The 20,115-nt window shown below is 45.4% G+C and overlaps 3 protein-coding genes across 3 annotated transcripts; 1 reads left to right on the top strand and 2 right to left on the bottom strand.

Annotated features, from left to right (window-relative positions):
* The first annotated feature begins 21 nt into the window (after positions 1-21).
* Positions 22-2,290, top strand: LOC130164356 (coxsackievirus and adenovirus receptor homolog). Its single transcript, XM_056369039.1, has 3 exons — positions 22-160; positions 891-1,238; positions 1,747-2,290. Exons 1-3 carry the CDS (start codon positions 109-111, stop codon positions 1,971-1,973), a joined length of 627 nt encoding a protein of 208 aa, XP_056225014.1. The 5' UTR covers positions 22-108; the 3' UTR covers positions 1,974-2,290.
* Positions 2,291-2,542: 252 nt separating this feature from the next.
* On the bottom strand, positions 2,543-8,013 carry LOC130164314 (low affinity immunoglobulin gamma Fc region receptor II-a-like). Its single transcript, XM_056368976.1, has 7 exons — positions 7,375-8,013; positions 7,053-7,097; positions 6,592-6,852; positions 6,270-6,512; positions 4,991-5,188; positions 4,260-4,325; positions 2,543-3,449 (listed from the first exon to the last, which is right to left on the bottom strand). The coding sequence occupies exons 1-7, from the start codon at positions 7,460-7,462 to the stop codon at positions 3,361-3,363; spliced, it is 990 nt and encodes a 329-aa protein (XP_056224951.1). The 5' UTR covers positions 7,463-8,013; the 3' UTR covers positions 2,543-3,360.
* Positions 8,014-13,688: 5,675 nt separating this feature from the next.
* On the bottom strand, positions 13,689-20,017 carry LOC130164925 (platelet glycoprotein Ib alpha chain-like). Its single transcript, XM_056369922.1, has 7 exons — positions 18,875-20,017; positions 17,233-17,328; positions 16,955-17,146; positions 16,348-16,443; positions 16,037-16,216; positions 14,673-15,658; positions 13,689-14,579 (listed from the first exon to the last, which is right to left on the bottom strand). Exons 1-7 carry the CDS (start codon positions 19,034-19,036, stop codon positions 14,093-14,095), a joined length of 2,199 nt encoding a protein of 732 aa, XP_056225897.1. The 5' UTR covers positions 19,037-20,017; the 3' UTR covers positions 13,689-14,092.
* Between the last annotated feature and the right edge of the window lie 98 nt (positions 20,018-20,115).

The following is a 20,115-nucleotide window of genomic DNA, read 5'->3' as shown; positions in this document are numbered from 1 at the left end:
GTGGTGGTGGTGGTGGGGGGGGGTCTGGTGTTGGACCAGACGGAGCACTATTAAAGGTCAGTGTTTCCCTCACTGCCGGCGGCAGCAGCTCCACCACCTTCGCCTCTCATGGATCTTCTCATTGTTTTCCTGGTTTGTTTTCTCTCTGGTGCGACGGCAGGTGAGCTGAGTGTGAGCTGAGTGTGAGCTGAGTGTGAGCTGAGTGTGAGCTGAGTGTGAGCTGAGTGTGAGCTGAGTGTGAGCTGAGTGTGAGCTGAGTGTGAGCTGAGTGTGAGCTGAGTGTGAGCTGAGTGTGAGCTGAGTGTGAGCTTCTGACAGGATTAAAAACAACACAACTGGAGAAGAAACAAAAACAAAATCAATAATCAATTAATCAATCACGTCCTGATCAAAGGGGTTTTTCATCTGGGGGGCGCCTCGTACTCCTGGTGTCCTCCGAGGAGTGAGACAGTGTCCACATAGTAACAGGGACAGAGCTGTTGTCAGGTTGTTGTTTGGTTTGTAAATTCCTTAAGGAACAATCCAGATGGAATTAATATCGACATATTCTCTGTAAATGAGTGAAACCCGGTCTCTCGTCCTCTCCGTGAAAATATTCTGCAGGATTCAGTTTCAAAATAACAGACGGAGCTGAAGAAATATTTCTAATGAATAATCATTTCTTCTTAATCACAGAATTCCGTTTCCTTCAGTGAAGTTGTGACGCAGTTTCACGGCAGCAGCTCAACAACAGATTCCTAACAGTGTCCTGGTTTCTGCTGCTAAATTTAGCAAAGCGAAGTGTCAGATACCAGGACACGAGTTACAGGACGGTCGCTGCTGAATCTGTTGTCACAGCAACATGAGCTGCAGCTGGAAACTCTTCTCTGTATATCCATGTTTGTCTCCAGGGCAGCAGGAGGTGGCGGTGAAACCGGACCACAATGCAGTTCTTCAGTGTCAGAGTCCCAAAAGTGAAACCATCCAAGTGTTGAAGTGGAGCCGACCCGACATGAGGTCGGACGGTTACGTCTATTTCTACCGAAACAAGCGCTCCTATGAAAACTACCAGCTTCCCTGTTTTCATGGCCGAGTGGCGCTGAGAGATCCAGAGATGAAGAACGGAGACGCCTCTCTGATCCTGAAGAACGTCACCGCCAACGACGCCGGGACGTACGACTGCTACGTTTCACTGGGAGACATGAGAGGCAGCAAATCAACGCACTCTGAGATCAGACACCTCACAATCACACACTCAGGTGAGTCAGTAGAGTCAGACTCAGGTGAGTCAGTAGAGACCAGGTGAGTCAGTGGAGACCAGGTGAGTCAGTAGAGTCCAGGTGAGTCAGTAGAGACCAGGTGAGTCAGTAGAGTCAGAGTCAGGTGAGTCAGTAGAGTCCAGGTGAGTCAGTAGAGTCAGACTCAGGTGAGTCAGAGTCAGGTGAGTCAGTGGAGACCAGGTGAGTCAGTAGAGACCAGGTGCGTCAGTAGAGTCCAGGTGAGTCAGTAGAGACCAGGTGAGTCAGTAGAGACCAGGTGAGTCAGTAGAGACCAGGTGCGTCAGTAGAGTCCAGGTGAGTCAATAGAGACCAGGTGAGTCAGTAGAGACCAGGTGAGTCAGTAGAGACCAGGTGCGTCAGTGGAGACCAGGTGCGTCAGTGGAGACCAGGTGTATGCAGGTGTATGTTAATATGAATATTTGATAATGCTGTTGTGCCCTCCAGCTGTCACCTGTCCTTCAGCTGTCACCTGTCCTCTGCTCTTCAGGACAAACACCTGAAAGCACGTGGTGGAGACAGACGACGGTTGGAGAAGACACAGACGGACAGAAGCAGGAAGAAGTGTTGAAGGAAGAAACTGTAGCAGCTGCAGCCGTCGCTGCTGTTGCTCTCTGTGTTGTTGTTGTTGTTGTTGTTGTTGTTGTTGTTGTCAGATCCCACAGAGGTAAACAACACGTCAAACAGGATCCTGACTCAAATAACATGAAGGAATGAAATCAAATATTACGTCATCTATAATTAATATAATATTTATGAGCAGCTGCAGAGTCGTTTATTCGACCTCGTCCTGCTTGTTTACAGACGCTGGAGTTTAACACTGAATCTAAACTACAGCCGTTTCTCCGCTGCGGTCACCGATGGTTACACCTGCTAATATTCATCAGTGTCTTATATCCTCTATTTAGACAGGTAAGCTTCGTTGTCAGGAGCGACCTGGAGGAGTCTGATTGGTTCTTCCTCGTGTGATTTTCTCACATCTGCTGCTTTAAAGCATCTTTATTTGTTTTTTAAATAAATGTCTTTATTTTTTATTGTTTGTTGTTTTTATTTGTTTTCACTTCATCAGAATAAAATCTGTCTTGAATCCGGAGACAGACACTGTTTCACAAACGTTCAGCAGCAACACAAACACCACAAACAGCTCATTGATCATTGATCATCAGTGATCTGTCGTTAATCACGGGGATGAGACGGACTCGTGATTGTTTTTCCTCATGATCCTACTTTAATTTCATCCAGGAAAAAAATGTAATAATCAACCTGTTTAAGTAAAAAAAATGTGAAAAGATAAAGTTGCAGTTTATTCTTTACATTATTTCTGTAGATGCACAAATGTCCAGGACAGAAAAGCAACATCAGATCATGTTGAGGACATTATTGACCTCGCTGACCCCGAGGTGGAGCTACTAAGTGGCCCCTGAGGTAAGATCATATTGCCCCCCCTCTAAATACAAAAGTGAAACTAAAATAGTGACGAGGTTACTCATGAAGGGAGGGTCACATACTGGGCTCCACTTCACTCTCATGTCGTGGATTCTTTCCACTTCAGTTAATAGAAACAGCTCGTCAGAGCCTTGATTTAATGATGATGATACGAAACCTCAAGTGAAAGAAAACCAACTCTGCAGATTCGTGACTAAAACTACATGACACACAAAACCAAAAACAAATATTCATTTGCATTGTTTTCATCTGAATGATGAAGCCGAGCGTTCACGTGGTTCCTCGGTATAAAGCCATTTCCATAAATGGATGAAGTTGTTTCTGCAGACGTCCTCTCTGTCTTTATGTCACATGCTGATACTGGTGTTATCTGCCACCTGCTGGCTGCTTCCTGCCACTGCGTTTTCCTCTTGTCAGTGTGTAATGTGATGCCACCTAAACGTCGGGTTGTGACTCTGGGTCACATGGGCACATGCAACAAACCAAAGGTCAATGTCAACAACATGCATCAGTCTTTATAGGGAAACAAATCCAGATCTGGCCCAGAATTAAACGGGGTCTTCTCTGGCCCACTTCTCTTCCCTCCACCAAGTCCAAAAATAATGTAAGTGGTTTTCATTGTCCGTTTGTTGCTGCTTCCCCCGTCGCTCGTCCCGGGTCAAACCGTCCCCTGCAGCCGGACGTCGGCGGGCGGAGGGAAGGTCAACCTCAGCGAAGAGTAGATGACCTCTGGCTCTGGTGGAGACTCTGAACACAAGCACACACAGGTGAGTTAACGTGAGAAACAGCAGGTCGTCACTTCACGGTCACGGACGTCTGACCTCAGGCTGGAGGAGTCGCCGTCACCACAGCGGTTTGTGCGTCTTTGTGCTTCATTCGTTCACTGTGAGAGATTAGACAACACTCCGCCCACACGGAGGAGGTTTGTGGTACCGTTAACCTCAATACATCTTTTCCTCTCAACACACCTGCATCGCCATTTCCTTTACAGTAAATGGGCGGGTGGTCTGACATGCGGCTCAGTGTTCACACCGCTGCCGAACGGCAGAAAGGAATTCATCTGACAGGAAACTGAGCAGCCACAGAGCGCGCTCCTCAAGGCCACACAATCTCAATACAAACATGAATAATAATGTCTGTGTAAATGCTGTGATGCACAGAATGTACAATAAAGGCTGTTAGTGTTTAAAATGTGGAAATGAGACTCTGTTGTTAGACCTCATAGACCTGGAGCCAGTTTCACAGACTGTGACTGTGTCTCCAACAGTCAGACCTCAGATACACTGAGTCTGACAGCACTTTAGTTCTTCACTGTCTTAAGCCGGACTGTGATGCAATGAATTCTGGGTAAATAGAGATTGTTTTTCAATATGAAAAAAGGGCAGAGTGTGAAAAAAAATGGCCGCCGTCTCTAAAAACTCTTTCCCCTCGCTTTGCTCCCTTCATATGTCACTGATTGTTACCATGGTAACACTGGTCTCAGGCCTGAGTTAGCTTTGGGGTAAGGTGTCTCCTGTTTTTGGCATATTTAGAAGAGAAGAAGAAGATCAGCTGTACCTCTCGTCTTGTTTGGTTTGATGAGTATCTGTTGATAGCTGACGTCCTCTGGAGACGGACCGCTCTCTGGAAAAGAAACACACTGTTAAATATAAGAAACACTGGCCAGGAGATACAAGAGTGAAGCCTCAGGTAAGTGACGAAGTTATTTCCTTTCTTTGTGATGTGTTATTACTGGCAAACAGGAAACTGAGGGCGATGGTAGACTTTCCTTTAAAAGATTAACACCCTGACCACAGCGTCAAACACAGAGGAAAACAACCTGCTGATCAGACTAAAGAACATTAAACTGGTCGGAGTGCAGAGAACTGATCACAGCTGTAACAGTAAATAGACATATTAAAAAGGTGTGTGTCCATGTGTAGTGTGATTATAGATCAGCTCTAGCTTCTATATTAATACTGTGAAAGTATCAAAGCCTCAGTCCACAGAGAAATGCACACAGCCTGTATTCAGAAACTGAGCCTTAAAACCAGCCGTCAGGACTTCTGGAACTTTGTGATGTCACAACAAAGCAGTCACCAAGCCCCGCCCACCTGGACCCACCATCCAAACCTTGCAGGATTTGGTTTCTCTGAGTGTTTTTACCTGCAATCTGCTATATTTCTATTGGATCACTAAGAAAACAGTCAGCCAATCAGAATCAGGCTCAGAGCCTCCTCTCTTATGAAGAATTGATGGCCAGACAAAAACTACACTAAAAAACTGAAACCAAGGAGTCTGTTCCTCACCTTTATTTTTCCTCCGGACGTATCGTCTCACCACTAGAACCAGTGGAACCAGCAGAGCCAGACCAGCGACTGATGGGATGGACCACAGCACCGCGAGGTTAGGAGAGGAAGATGAGACGGGAGGAGCAGTAAAGACGAGGGAGTTACCAGAAGGAGAGGAGGAAGATGAGGGACGAGGTGTGGTGACGGAGGGTTTCCCTAAAAAGAACCACAAATAAGGATTAAACCCACTGAACAAAGTCAAGGTGTCACTCTCATAATTACCACATCCAGATTTTGTAATATAGATACATAACTATTAGATAAAGGATCCTATTTTCTTTCACTGAGGAATGTTATTTACTTCCATAGATGAGGAACATAATCCCTCCCAGACGTCCTTGCTCTACCTTGGGGTCCCCTTCCTGTTGGACATACTCAGAAACCTCTAAAAGACAACTGAGGAGCTGCTCTTTAGGGTGTCCAGCTACCTTCAGCTTCAGTCCAACACCTGGAGGATGTTGTTCTATTGAGCCAACAGAACCAGGTCAACCTCAGGAAGTAAATATATAACCCTCAGACCTCTCCACACCTCGGCTGTGCCTTCAGATTCTCTGCAGGAAAATCACAAACCATACTGACGAACCTTCCTCGTGGAGAATTCATACACTCTGGTTTTAAAGGACCGAGAAAATGGCCACAGTGTTCCCACAATACTCCCCACAAGACCTATAAAGGGCCTATAAAAGAACTTGTGGTACCAACCAACCTCTGGACCTCTATGCGTTCCTGATAGGCTGCGATGGCATCAATCTTCTACTTCCACGCCGCGACCTGAGACTGGCCATGTAGACTGGCCAGGCAAACTCCCATGACCCATCCAGTACCATAGCGAGAGTAAAGATCTCTTCCACAGAATCTTAAAGGTGTGTCCCACAATATCTACGGCAGTTTCTCAAGGTAACTCTCATCTACCCTCGGGCATCGAGCCAGCGACAACTACAGAACTCACAGTCCGAGCCTCTTGATACCATCTGCGACTGCAGCTTTCATCAAAGAACTGCGTCTTCCACCTGACCGCCACCGGTTTATATGTTTCATGCTCAACCACAAACGCTGTGCGCCTCTTCTGCAGCCAACTTCAATCCCATGTACAACCTCTGCAAGTATTCAGCCAAAGATCTTCTGGGCCCCCACTACACTTGTTAGGTTGCTCCTCTCTTTACCTGGGTGAAACCTGATTAACACAATATAGGAAATGCAACGAGGTAAATTGAAGAGTGACCTTTGACCTCCTGACCTGTGACAGTGATCCAGCTGGGTGGAGACTCTCCATGACCACTGATGTTACACCTGTAGAGGCCTTCATCAGACTTGTCAACATGGTGGATGGTCATGTGACCTGTAGTCTCTGTGATGAGGGAGCCATCTTTATAGAAAGCAGCTGGGAGGTTGGAGGGAGGGGTCTTTGTTTTACAGTGCAGAGTGACATCATGTCCCTCCATCACAGGGAGGACAGGACTCTGCAGGATCACTGCTCCACCTCAACACACAGACAAACTACAGCATTTCATCCATTTACACACAGCTTCATCAACACTGACTCCACAGTCTGATCTTACCAGTGACAGTGATGCTGATGCTGTTACTGGTTGCTCCCTCTCTGGACTCACACCAGTAAACTCCACTGTCCAATGGGTCGATGTAGCTGATGTTACAGGAAGAACCAGCTGATCTTCCCCAGTCGTCACACTGAGTCCTGGTTTCTCTGGTGGTGTTCCTCCTCAGCCTCCATCCAGCAGAGCTGTCGTCCTCCTCACAGCTCAGAGAGACAGAGTCTCTTTTAAAGAACTGGGAGCTGCTGGGACTCACCGTCAGACCAGCTGGAGGGAAATCAATGAATTTTGAGGAAAAACATTTTCTTGTTTGTAAAAGTAAAACATGTTTAATATTCCAGAGTGAAGTTTGTAACTGCATCACTTCAACATGACAGATTTCCTGCAGGTGTTAAACTGGTAGTAAATGAATTTGATCCGAACTCGATCCTGACAGCGACGGACTGTTTCAACAGACATTTACTGACCTTGGTTTGCTGTGCAGCGGAGGAGGAGGAGGAGCGACGTCGCCACTGAGGACACACGACACTCAGGTGGGTTTGACATTCAACATAAAATCTTAAATGAATGTAATGTGAGTTTGAGGATAGTGATAGACAGTGTCATTTAAAACACAGTATCTACAGAACGTCACGTGCCACGGGTGAATTTACCAAGTGACTGAATGTCAATAAAGTGAGATAAAACATTTCCAAACTGCTCAATAATATTTGCTCATTATAAACCATGTGTCAGTTACTCTGAAAGCACCTTTCTCTGTTTAATCTTGACAACACATATTGTACTTACAGAGCAGCCAGAGAACAGATGTTCGTCCCATTGTGGACCAGCACAGACTGTTTGACGAGCGCTCAGACCTTATCATGTATCTTACCATCAGTCGAAATTACTTCCTTCCTCTTTGGAGGTGCTATTTAAACCGCTGTGGTTTTGTTTCCCGCAGCTAAAAGCTGAATCCGTGGTGGGTTTCAGCAGAAAACAAACAAACACAGAGACGAAGGACGGAAATACTCAGGGGCGTCAAATTGAGGGGAACAGTGGAACTAAGTCCTTCAGATCGGGGTCGTGGTTTAGTCAAGTTCTTCAGTAGATCGTACAAAAATACTTCATCCTCAAATGTGGTAAAATGAGACGACATCACCACAACTAAAGAACCAGAACGAGTCAGAGCAGAAGTGAAAATGATTGTGGTTTATTTTCTGCTCATCTTGATACTTGCAAAGCAAACAAGAGGTTTTCAGGAGGACGAGATAACGAGGTCAAACTAACAGAAATCAATGTAAACAAACAAGGCCTGACGAATTCCTACCAAGACGCACCAACCAGTAACCCTGGTGTGTCTCGACCAGAGGGTCCCTACCTTTTCTCAAATCTCAAAAATGTTGCCGGCTCATGTCCGAACCAGTACGGAGGCAAAATAACGAGTGGAACTGAAAGAAGAGGAAGCTCAATTCTTCTTCTGTGTTTGACATCTGTCTCTTGACTCTCTTTCCTTTTAATTCTTCCTGTTGCTCCACTGTGATACTGCAGAGTACAATCAGACTGAGCACATCTGGGCCGAATTGGTCCAGATGTGGAGGCAGCAGCTTCCAGTTGTGCAGTGTATGGGCCCACCTGCATCACCTTTGCAGCCCACAGGTCGGGAACCACTGCTCTGGACGAGTTTGACGAACATCATCAGATCTGAGTCCTGGCCAAAAGGCGTGTCCTGACCACGGGTGGTCACGAGGTCAGGACAGCACCTGAGAACAGTAAGCCGTCCACACAAGGTGAACAGACTGTGAACCAGGTGAGTCACAGTCTGGTCCAGCGACGCAGCGGCAGTCCATCATCAAGAACTAGAGATATTACCACGTGGCGCCGTGATGAATTCCCCCTGGGCGGCAGTTTTACAGCCTCTGGACCTGGAGAGAGACGATGGTTCTAACAAATGCTCCGTTGCACAAAGCAGTTTAGTTCTCCACTATCTTAAAATGGACTGTGACAGAATGAATTCTGGGTAAATCACAATAAAACAAATGGCCGACTGAGGAACCGCATCCAACCGCTCAGCTCCATTTACTCTGAGCAGAACATGTTTCACAACAGTGTGTGAAGAGTGAAACGACGTAAAAACCAAAATCTCATCTGGAAAAAAAATCATTGATTGTTACCATGGTAACACTGGTTTTAGGCCTGAGACAGTCTTGGGGTCAGTGTTCTACTGGACCAACACTACAGACATATCTTTGTGAAACTGGCCCCAGGTCATAACAGCATCAGGAAACATCTGGAAACAGTAAAGAGTCAAGATCTCTTCGACAGAGCCCCTGTGAACACACAAGAAGGAAGGACCTCAGTAACCAATCAGCTGCCGGCTCACTGCTCACCGTGTTGTTCAGGTCTTCTCCACCAGATGTCAGCACAGATTCCCTCAGTCCTCACGCTGCTGCAGGCTGCAGTGGTAAGGGCTCACAGGGGGCAGCGGGGGGCAGGAGGGGGCAGCGGGGGGCAGGAGGGGGCAGCGGGGGGGCAGGAGGGGGCAGCGGGGAGCAGCGGGGGGCAGGAGGGGGCAGCGGGGGGGCAGGAGGGGGCAGCGGGGAGCAGCGGGGGGCAGGAGGGGGCAGGAGGGGGCAGCGGGGGGCAGGAGGGGGCAGCGGGGGGGGCAACAGCACACTAAAAGAAGTGAACACAGAGACTGACGTCAGTCAAAGTGTGAGTACCACAGTTGTACAGTATTAATAAATAAACAACTGTGTTCTGAAACTGCAGCCTTCAGCAGGAACGTGGATCTTTTACCATCAACATTAAACTACTAAATTATCTATGAACTATACTGACGTTCATATTAAATTAGTATCAGATATTATAACATGTTATTTATCTCTCTCCACGTGTCAGTGTTGCTCACACTTGCAGGGCTAAAAATAACTGAAAATAAAGAAAGTGAAAGTGGCGAGAAAACACTCTGTCAGACGAACATCTGAGCAGTCGCTTCATGTCGGTGGAAAAGATCCGTGTCTCCGTGTCCCCGTGTCCCCGTGTCTCCGTGTCTCACACGTTTCACCATGGCTTTATTTCTCATTCTCGTGCTGCTTCCTGTTGCTTCTCTTCAAGGTAAGAACTAAAATATACATTTTATTTGTAAAGCGCTTTTATATGAAACTGTACATGTACATGATTCACATATCTCTGTTTTAAACATGGGAATATATTTGTATTACAGTATTATTATATATAATACACAGTTTATTATCTATAATTATAGACATATATGTATTATAATAGATCTCTCATTTCATTATAGTATGTAATTATGTAAACTTAATTACTGTACATTATTATTATTTAAATGTACCATATTTTTTGTTGTTTATTAAGTGGTTATTAATTCATATTATTGACCTGAATTTATTATAAACTAATGTTTATTTATTTTAATATTCATAAAATGATTTCATTATTATTTGCAGCACTTTATATTCCACAGCTGTAACATTTGAGTTGTTTAATAACATTACCTGGTGTTCTCACCTGTTGTGACGAAAGATCACGTGTAAGAAATTATATAAATATTCAGATTTTCACTTTAAAATTATAATAAAAAAGAATTTGGAATATTAATGAAGTTTATGGCGGTTTGTCTTTTGGTTTTGTGATGTTGTCATGACATGATGGATATGGGCCTGTTCACCCGTTCACCCGTTCACCTGTTCACCTGTTCACCCGTTCACCTGATCGCTGTGATCGTTCTCTTTTTATTCAGATCAGGTTGAGGTGAAAGTGAAGGCGGGAGAGGACGTGACTCTGGAGTGTCACAGCGCCACCGACGCCGCCGTGTCCCTGCTGGAGTGGAGCCGAGCTGACCTGGACTCAGGCGGATACATCTTCTTCTACAGAGATGAGCGCGTGTACGTCAAGTTCCAGCACCTGTGGTTCGTGGACCGCGTGAAGCTGCGAGACCCAGAGATGAAGCGCGGAGACGTGTCTGTGATTGTGAGGAACGTCACCGTCAACGACACCGGAAGATACGACTGTTACGTCTCAGTGAGCGGCTCAGGACGCGCGAGGAGGGACGCGTCTGACGTCAGCAAAACCATCCAGCTGGTGGTCGAAGACTCAGGTGAGTCCTGGTGCAGCTGCTTCCTGGTTGTTGATGTGAGAGTGAACCATCACAGACCAGATGTTTGTGTTTTCTCCAGATGTTGTTGATGAGACTTTGTAGAGAACAGCTGGTCTGAGTCATGTGATCAAAGTGCAGTAGATAATGTCCGTCTCATCACCCACCTGACAGCTGATACCTCACACCTGCTTCTCTCTGCAGGTATCACATCTGGACACACCTGGGCTGCAGGTGGTGTGGGCGGAGCTGTGGCAGCGGTGCTGGGTTTTGCTGCTGCAGGTGTTGGAGCTCTGTTGAAACAGAAGACACATATGAAGCAGACGTCGAGTGTTTCGAGTGAAGACGAGGCGAGTGACCAGCAGCTGGTCTGAAACCTGTTGCTGTGTTTTATCAACAGTTCATGTGTGAGCCAGGTGAGGTCAGGTGGAAACTGATGATGATTTCCTCATCTATCAATAATAAATACACGAGTTTTGATTGAATGGATCAGTATCTGTGGCCTTGTGTTTATTTTCACCTCTGAGCAGTTTCTTTGAAATATGTCGGGGAGTTCCACATCAGTAAAGAAGAGAAACCACCCCCACCCCCCACCCCCTCACCTGTGTACCTGTGACAAAGACTGAGAAGTGGAATGGAAAGTTTGGTCAGTGTTGAGTGTTGAGAAGTGTGAGCTGTCTTTAGCAGAAGTGTTGCATGCTGTCTGAGCGATTCACACTGCGTCTTCCTCTTCTTCCTCTTCTTCCTCTTCTCACAGTCAAACAGAAAGTGACACCGTGAAGCAAAAGCTGACTCAGTATTTCGGAGTAAAAGCAGCTGCTGGGAGTCAGGTGAACTCCATCCTGGCAATCCCTCAACTTTTTACTGTTGTTTATTCTTCGCTCGATACACGAAGACTCAAAGACGCACGACTGGTTTTTGTCTCTCTGGAAAATCAGAACGTTACCTGGAAGTTTTCATCAGTCGAATAAAGAGACAAAATAAAGAGACAGATAAAGACGGGGGAACTTGTCATACTCACCTCTCTACAGACAACACTTCCTCAGGGGTTTTTCACATTAAAAGGCTCCAGGACTTATAATGTGAAAATGATATTTAGCATTATCACAGTTCAGGAGAATCAGCTTCAGGTCTCGGGACATCTTGTCTATAAGATCGAACAGTTTTTTTTCCGTCTCCGTCCTCAGAGCCGACTCAGCTCTTTCTGTTACGACGCCCTTCACTCTGAGAACTCGTCACTCGGCCCAAAGGCTGAAGACTTGAAGCCTCGTCTTTGAATCTCTTGCTGATGTGGATGACGTGTTCTGGCGCTGGCTTCAGGTGTCACCAAAGTCTGTAGGAGATACAGAAGTCAGTCCTTCCATCAGAGTGAGGCGTCAGCCATCAACCGCTCTGTGGAGAAAAGTGTCTGTAAATGTTGTTTCAATGTTGGTTTAAAAATGTGGATGTGACAGAGGGAAGCTGCTGGTTAATTCACCTTTCATGTGTCCATTAGCTCACTGGTGATGATGATAATAACTGTTCATAATAAATACAATCATATTTAAATAAGGTGAATTCCTTTGGCTGAGTTGTTGTATGTTCATATTGAAACAAGGAACACAGAAAAACAATTTCCCTTTCCTGCTAACCTGATAACATCACACTTCCTCATTCTTTCCTCCTGTGTAATCTCCCAGAGTGATGAATAGTCGACCTGTACTCTTTCTCTTTTCGTTTCACTTTGAGTTTTCTTCTCTTCTGTTTTTACACTGAGAGGAAAGAAATGGATCTTAAACTGAAAGCTGTCGTCTGTCAAAGTCTAAGCTAAGGAACCAAATGCAGACGAACCAAAGAGGTTTGGAGGGAAAAAAAGAAATGTAATAAAGAAAACCAACTTAAGATCGGACCAAACAGAACTAAGCAATAATCTAGAATCTAAAACTCAGGAACACGAGGTGGAAGCTCTCGGAGACGGAGGGGAAACATGGCTGGAACTAAAACAAACTGACAGAGACTAAATAGACAAAAGGGAGATAAAGAAGTAAAACCACGAGATACAGTAGGAACTGCCCTGCAGATGTAGTTAGTCCAGATCGACCTGCAGAACTTTCTGCTATCACAAGATTTCTATGGATAAAGTTTGAATGCAGCTGTTATAAAAACATGGTTCAGATGATTTAGACAGAGAATCACTTGAAGGATTAAGGATCAGGACTTACACTTTGCTTCATAATGTTCCTTCACGACTCAGAGGAGGAAACGGGACGGAGCTGCAGAGAAACCGCACAGCTCCGTGTGGTCTGACCTCAGGTGACCCCTCCAAGGTGTTCCAGCACCTGGACACCTCAGCGCTGAATGAGAGGAAGCTGTTTGTGTTAAATACAAGTACATAACCATGAAGAAAACTCCAGTCCCCTTTAATATCGAGCATCTGCTGAAACAGCTGTGGCCACTAAAGTCAGCTCAACATTTCTCTTTAGTCATTTGATCCAAAATTCATTTGAAATAGTTTGAATATTTAATAATGTTAGAAACTTTCTGTCTTTGTCACGTGTATAATGTTGAAGGTTTCATGACTTTCATTGTTGATTATTTACAGGCACCTGTAGATGTATCTGAAGTATTTATAATCTTTGTTACTTCCACAGAGCTTCTTCGTTCGTTCCTCTTTTACAGTTTGTTTGATTTTCAGTCATTACATTTCTCCTGTTGTTAATCAATACTCTCAATTAGACCAGGTTATTGCTCCGCATGTATTCAGGACAGACAGAGTGCGATTTAAAGGAGAATTCATTCAGTGAATGTGAGTCATCACATTTGGCTTCAGGACGTCAGGCGGGATAATTGATCTTTTCAGGTTGGTCATGATCAAAGCTTCATTTCTGCAGAACATCACACAGATGGAAACGTGGCACAAAGAAACATCTGTACGTCACATTACATACATACATACATTACATCATAGAAGTCACTGAAACAACTGCAAACAATGTACTTTTTAAAAACAGGACACGGGCACACATTCATCAATAATCATCTTGTTTATTGTGGAGTGAGTCATCAGCACAAACAACAGAAGGAGAAACACAATACAAATACAAAAATACTTGCCATTAAATATATAAATTCATATCTGGAAACACGTTTTTCAGATTAGAATTAAAACTGTTTCTAAATGTCTGTGAGTAAATGATGGTTTCGTCAATAAAAGGGACAAAAGCTGAAGGAAATACGTAAGAGAAAAATCATACGGGAGTGTAATATATGTGCATATATTTAATTTATACAAATATATAAGACACAGCTCAACAGGGTTCTTTAGCCCCGCCCCTTCAGGAAGTACCTGTGCAGCACGCAAATCAATAACCAATGATGTATCGATAAAGCTTCGTACGAAACAGAGATATCGACTTTTAAAAACAGACGTCACTGAGCCGCCTCCCCCTCAGGAGGCATGGTCACCCCCCAGGGCATGCTGGGTAAGTAGTGTGCCAGCCACTCCCCCCAGCTGCTCCTGGGCTCCTCCCCCACCCCCCCTTCTTCTTCTTCTCCTCCTCTTTTTACCTCCCAACCACCGACCACCCAGTCCAGCTCCTCCCTCTCTCCCCCCGCCTCACCCCTCTCCTCCCTCAGAATCACGCTGTAACGCTTCCTGGAAATAGCGGCTGCTCCTCCTCCTCCTCCTCCTCCACTCCTCTGTTTATCCATCCCTCCATCTTTCTCCCCTCCGCTCCCCCTCCCTCCATCTTCTGCAGAGACCCGACACTCCTCCATCACATCCCTCCATCCGTCTATCTCCTCCTCTTTGCTCAACAGGCGGTACATCGTCTTCCTGTACACTCCTCTCTCCTCCCTCCCTCCTCTTCCTCCTTCATCTTCTCTCTCTCCTCTTCCTGTCGGCTCCAGAGTGACAACAGCTCTTTCTTTCCCTCCCTCCCCTCCCCCCTCACGCTCCCTCCCTCCATCTTCCTCTCCCTCTCTGTGGATGAACAGAACGGAGCGATACAGCGCCATCACTCCTCCTCCTCCTCCTCCTCCTCCTACCACCTCCTTCCCTCCGCTCCTGCTGTATGTTAACAGCCCCACTCCCTCACTTCCTCTTCCCCTCCTCGCCAGCGCCGCACTCAGCGGCTTGTACACCCTCCTGTACCAGACCGCTAGCTTCACCACAGTCGCCACGATGCACGCCGCCAACGCCACGCACAGCAACACGTACACTACGAAGAGCCAAAAACAGAACACGCCTGCAGTCCCGGCGCTACTTCTACCAAGCCGCTGGAAACCGCCGACGTCATCGATCAGTTTTGGTGTCGACACGACAGCCGGGACGGCGATGGGACGTTCGGTTGAAGGTCTAACAGTAGGAAGAGAGGGATGAGTAACCGAAGCATGTGACCGAACTAATGACCTGTCCGCTCTGGTCTCCGCCTCCGACCATTCAACGAAACGGGTGAAGGTTTGATGCCAGGACCAGGTGACGACTCTGTGGTACACGGTCTGGAGTTGTAACACAACTTCTGTGGGAGCAATAGGAGCAGCAGGTGTAGGAGGAAGTGTAGGAGGAAGTGTAGGAGGAAGTGTTGGAGGAAGTTTAGGAGGAAGCATAGGAGGAAGTGTAGGAGGAGGTGTCAGAGGAAGTGTTGGAGCAGCAGGTGTAGGAGGAGGTGTCGGAGCAGGTGTAGGAGGAGGTGTAGGAGGAAGTGTAGGAGGAAGTGTAGGAGGAAGTGTCAGAGCAGGTGTAGGAGGAGGTGTCGGAGCAGGTGTAGGAGGAAGTGTAGGAGGAAGTGTTGGAGGAAGTTTAGGAGGAAGTGTTGGAGGAAGTGTAGGAGGAAGTGTAGGAGCAGGTGTCGGAGGAAGTGTAGGAGCAGGTGTAGGAGTAACAGCGTCAGTGATTGGTGGCTGGTAGAAGTCACCAGTTGGACCCGAACACAGATCAGATTCCTCCAGGTTCAGAACAGGTTTACCCTTATGCACCGGTGGAGAGTCACACACCTGTGAACAGGTAACAACCATTGAAAGGTAAGTCACAGCAAAAAGAATCATTTTTACATTGTGAATATGCATCAAAGCAACAAGCAGAGTCGTAACACACGAGCTTTGGTCTTCAGGAAACCAAACTGTTTCTAGCTGTTCAAGGACTGAACTGTCCATCTCCTATTGGCTGGTCTGTGACGCCCTGTGATGTCACCCTGTAGGTGTAACAGATGGTGACATTACCGGAAACTAAAAATCAGCAGATACGAGACTAAAGGTGAAGCTTCACACATATTGTGGTTTGGGTAGTTTCAAGAGTCGACCGCTGAACTCGAACCACTTAAAACCAAATACGATGTGTTGGCTTTTACCTTTCTCTTTCTCTGTGGTACTCACCACGCTCTCCGCGTCGCTATTGATGACCACGCCATCCCGGACGTAGACGTTGAATTCGTACTCTCCAAGGTATTTATGCAAGTAACTAAGGGAACAGGAGCAGGCCCAGGGATTGGCCGAGAGGTAGAGATACGGCACCTCCTCTTTCATGATGAACCATTCATCTGGCATCACTCTGATCTGAAACGAAAAGGGGACGTCCTGCAGTTTTATACGGGCCAAGCTGCGCCACCTACAGGCGAGAAGAGGTACAGTCTGAACCGACTTCCCTTGAAAAATACTCCAGACCTGCTCGGTGTGTGTTCTCCCACCTTGTTGATCTCCAGGTAGAGGGTTTCTATGGCTGGAAGGGGGTGGAGCATGAGCTGGGGAAGCACCTTGATATGATTGGACGACAGGTCCAGGATCTAGAAGGTGAAAGCACGACATTCAGACTCATTTTCGGTCATGATTCAAGCTCTGATATTAGACCCCCACCACTACCTTAACTACAGCTGTGTCCCAGTTCAGGGAGCGTAGCGCAATGAATCTTGGGATATGTCCCAAGATTCATTGCGCGCCGGTAATGAAAGCAAACACCGACAGAGAGCCACTTTGAAATGTAAGTATTGTGTTTCAGCTCAGCTCAACAGGTAACGGTACGACTGTTAAAACCAAGGAGCTTAAAACCTCAAATTTTTGTGAAAAAAAAAAGGTTACGTGCTGTCAAAGTTGCTAGGTGACAGGATCCGCGCTTTGCGACGCAACTGCTCAGCGAAAATTCTTCGTGGACCCGACGGTCTCGTTTCGGTTTGGCCCTTCGTCTTAACTTCCTTACACGTTACCTTCATGATCTGCATCCTTGTTTCCCGTTCAAGGATTTTTGTTTGAACTCATTGTGTTACACGCTAACACATGCTAAGATGCTAACATGCTGACCTCCAGTTTGCTGAGTCCGGAGAAGGTGTGGTCGCTCAGGGAGCGGATGTTGTTGCTCTCCAGGTGCAGTTCGGTCAGAGCGGGACAGGCGGAGAAGGCGGCGTCAGAGAGGGACGTCAGAAGGTTGGACCCCAGCCGGAGAACGGAGAGAGTGGGCAGGATGGGGCCGGTGCTGGGGGTCACCACCGGAACCTGGACACACAAAAAGTCATGAGAGGATCAATTGGCTTTAACTTCATTGATTGAGTATTGATATTGATTTTATAAGATTCAGACACCTTGTTGCCCGTGAGGTCGATCTCATAGATCTCTGTAAAACTCTGATAGGAGGACCAGGACAGGCTGGAGAACAGGTTCCTGGGAAACAACAGAACCTTAAAAACAAGAGAGAGCACAGAAGAAGAAAACATTTAGAGCTGTTTCCTGTCTTATCCGTCGACAACAGGCAGCCTGCGTCTCCGCTGTGGTCTCCTCCTGTCCGTCAAACACTTCATCCAATCAGGGTTCAGAAAGGTTTCTCACATTTTAAACTTGTTTTAAAAGTGTGAACACCAGAGATATGAATTAACCGGGTCATTTCCTGTCAGTATGTTTGACACTGAGCCCGTCCCAGATAACAACACGTTTCCTAAACTGCCGTGACAGGAAGTGTGTGTTCGGAGATAAGTTCCTCTGGTTAGGAATATTAATTGTTTCTGTGAGGTCGAGCTAGTGACCCATAATCACAAGTTACTGAGCTGTTAAAATGTTTTACTGACTGTTTAGATTCAGCCTGGGAACTTGTTATTGTTTTACTTGTGGTTGGTTTTTTTTATTTTATTTTCCCCTTTTTTTAAACAATTTTCCTTTAGTTTTACATTGATGATGATGGAGTCATGTTTATTTGAGTGGAGCCCAGGAAGAGTAGTTGTACCTTGGTGGCTGACGGGGATCCAAATAAATAAACAAACAAATAAATACATACATAAATAAATCAAATGCTTCAGGCTAAAATACATAATCAGAAATGATTCAGACTGACTTGACCTGACTTCAGTAAAGACTTTATATCCATGAGGATTTCCTAACGCTTCTGTAGGAGCTATTTACTTTGTTTGTTGGTTTTTGTTTTATTTATTCATATGTTTTTAATTTGAATTACTTTAATTTCTTTTATTTTTTGACAATATTCTCTTTTGTAATTCATTCTTTTCTTTATATTATTTACTTATCTAAGATAGTTAGTTTGGTTAACTAGTATTTTGTTTATTTTGGCTAACGCTATGGGCGCATGACTGGTTCAGGACCAGCATGCACCTGGGTGGGCCTACGTTTTTTTTTTTAGCAGAGCAGGAAACACGATGTTTTGTAGATGAATAAATCAACAAGAAAAAGCAACGGCTTTGTTTGGACAGTTAATTATTTTTGCCTGTATAAACCACATCCCCCATGATGCATCAGTAGCCAGTGAGTTTTATGTTGGACTTAAATTTGTTTGAAAGACAAATAACTACGACAGCTTCATGTGAAGAAACCAGATACATCCCATTTAACTCTGAAACAGTCGGGAACAGACGGTTTTTGTTGCGTAATAATGTTTTTCACGAACTTCTGTTGTTACCAACACTAGTGGTTATAAGGTTTTGTTTTGCATGTCTGTTATCTAAAGGTACATTTCAGTGTTGGATAAAATTACACAAATATTATTTTATTCCACTGATCTTGAACAGTTTTGTTTTAAAAAATATTTATGAATTGTCCTCTCTCAGCTTCCATATTAATTATTGTTTTAAAGGATCAGTCCTGCTGTTTTCATTCGTTCTGAAAAAGGAATTTAATTTTCTTTGTTTGAAGAAAGCTGTTAAGATTCTTCATCTGACCTGACTTTGATTTTTTACAAACTTTAACTTCCTGTTGACGTCTGTCGTCTCTGTCGGTTACCTTGGTCGTGGGTTCGAGTCCCGCCGGGATGTCGCTGAAGCCGGCCGCCGTGCAGTTCTCCTTCGGCCGGTGGTCCTTGTCCCTGCCGCTGAGGCAACCGGCCACCGCTGTAACCGTGGCAACGTGAGACAGGAGGAAGAGGAGGAGGAGGAAGAACTGCATTGTGAAAAAGACCCTCAGCTCCTGAAAGACTGTGTGTGTCAGTCTGAGGAGAAACCAAGAAAGACAAGAGGAATCCAGCGACTCTGTGTGTGTGTGTGTGTGTGTGTGTGTGTGTGTGTGTGTGTGTGTGTGTGTGTGTGTGTGTACTGAGGCAGGAAGTGTGATAAGAGTTCAGCTGAGTGTGTCGATATGAGACTCCTGTCAACACTGACACATCGCGTGTTTTGTGGGACAAAAAGCATCATGGGAGATAAATTTGAGCATCATTAAAAGTGTGCAAAATTAGCAGTGATCACTTCCTGTTTGCAGTGTCGCCATGGACCTTCAGACACCTGTCACTGGATCACCGTGTCACTGAAGGAAAGCAGATTTATGGACATGTATTCTCAGTGGTGATGACATCATCGGTTCAGATCTGAGACGAGATTCCTGGACGAAGTCGTTAAAACCACCTGCAGCAGCTACGACAACAAACTGCTGCTGAAGCTTTTATTCTGAAAACTTTCAGAGCATTTAGTGGATAAAACTTATCAAATTTTACTTGTATTGGCAAAAGGTAAAGGTTCAGAGGCCGGCTGCACAAAACACCTTAAGTTAAGATTAACTTAAAATAATGACAGTTGCACAAAACACTCTTAACTCTTCTCCTTAATGTTCCTTTAAGTGTTTAAGGTTTTCTCCTTTTCTTAGTCTTAAACTTAAGGAATCATTTTAAAGCCGGTTCAATTGTTGCATAAAACACCTTAAGATTTCCTTCGACTAAAAACAGTTTTACGAAACACCCTTTAGTCTTCTCCTTGAGGTTTCCGTTAAGTGAAGTTCTCGCCAAAACAATAAGAGGATGAGAGAGCAGAGCACTCCTATGTTTCCACGGAAACAGTAGAACTTTACTGCTGTAAAATCTCTTTCACTGCTGTAAATCACTTACCTTTATTTCTTAAACTAATAAAACCTTTAGAGAGATTTCTGAGATTCTGTGCTACTCCCTCAGCTAAGGAGAAATTCAACCTTCAGTGGAAATCTTGGGGTGTTTTGTGCCCTTGTTGTTGGAGCGTGAGCTTTGAGCCCTCTCAGCCTCC

This window comes from Seriola aureovittata, chromosome 23 (assembly GCF_021018895.1).
Source record: "Seriola aureovittata isolate HTS-2021-v1 ecotype China chromosome 23, ASM2101889v1, whole genome shotgun sequence".
In the NCBI taxonomy this organism is placed as follows: Eukaryota; Metazoa; Chordata; class Actinopteri; order Carangiformes; family Carangidae; genus Seriola; species Seriola aureovittata.
The sequence above is the reverse complement of the archived record's forward strand: the minus strand, read 5'-3'. Positions and strand labels throughout refer to the sequence as shown.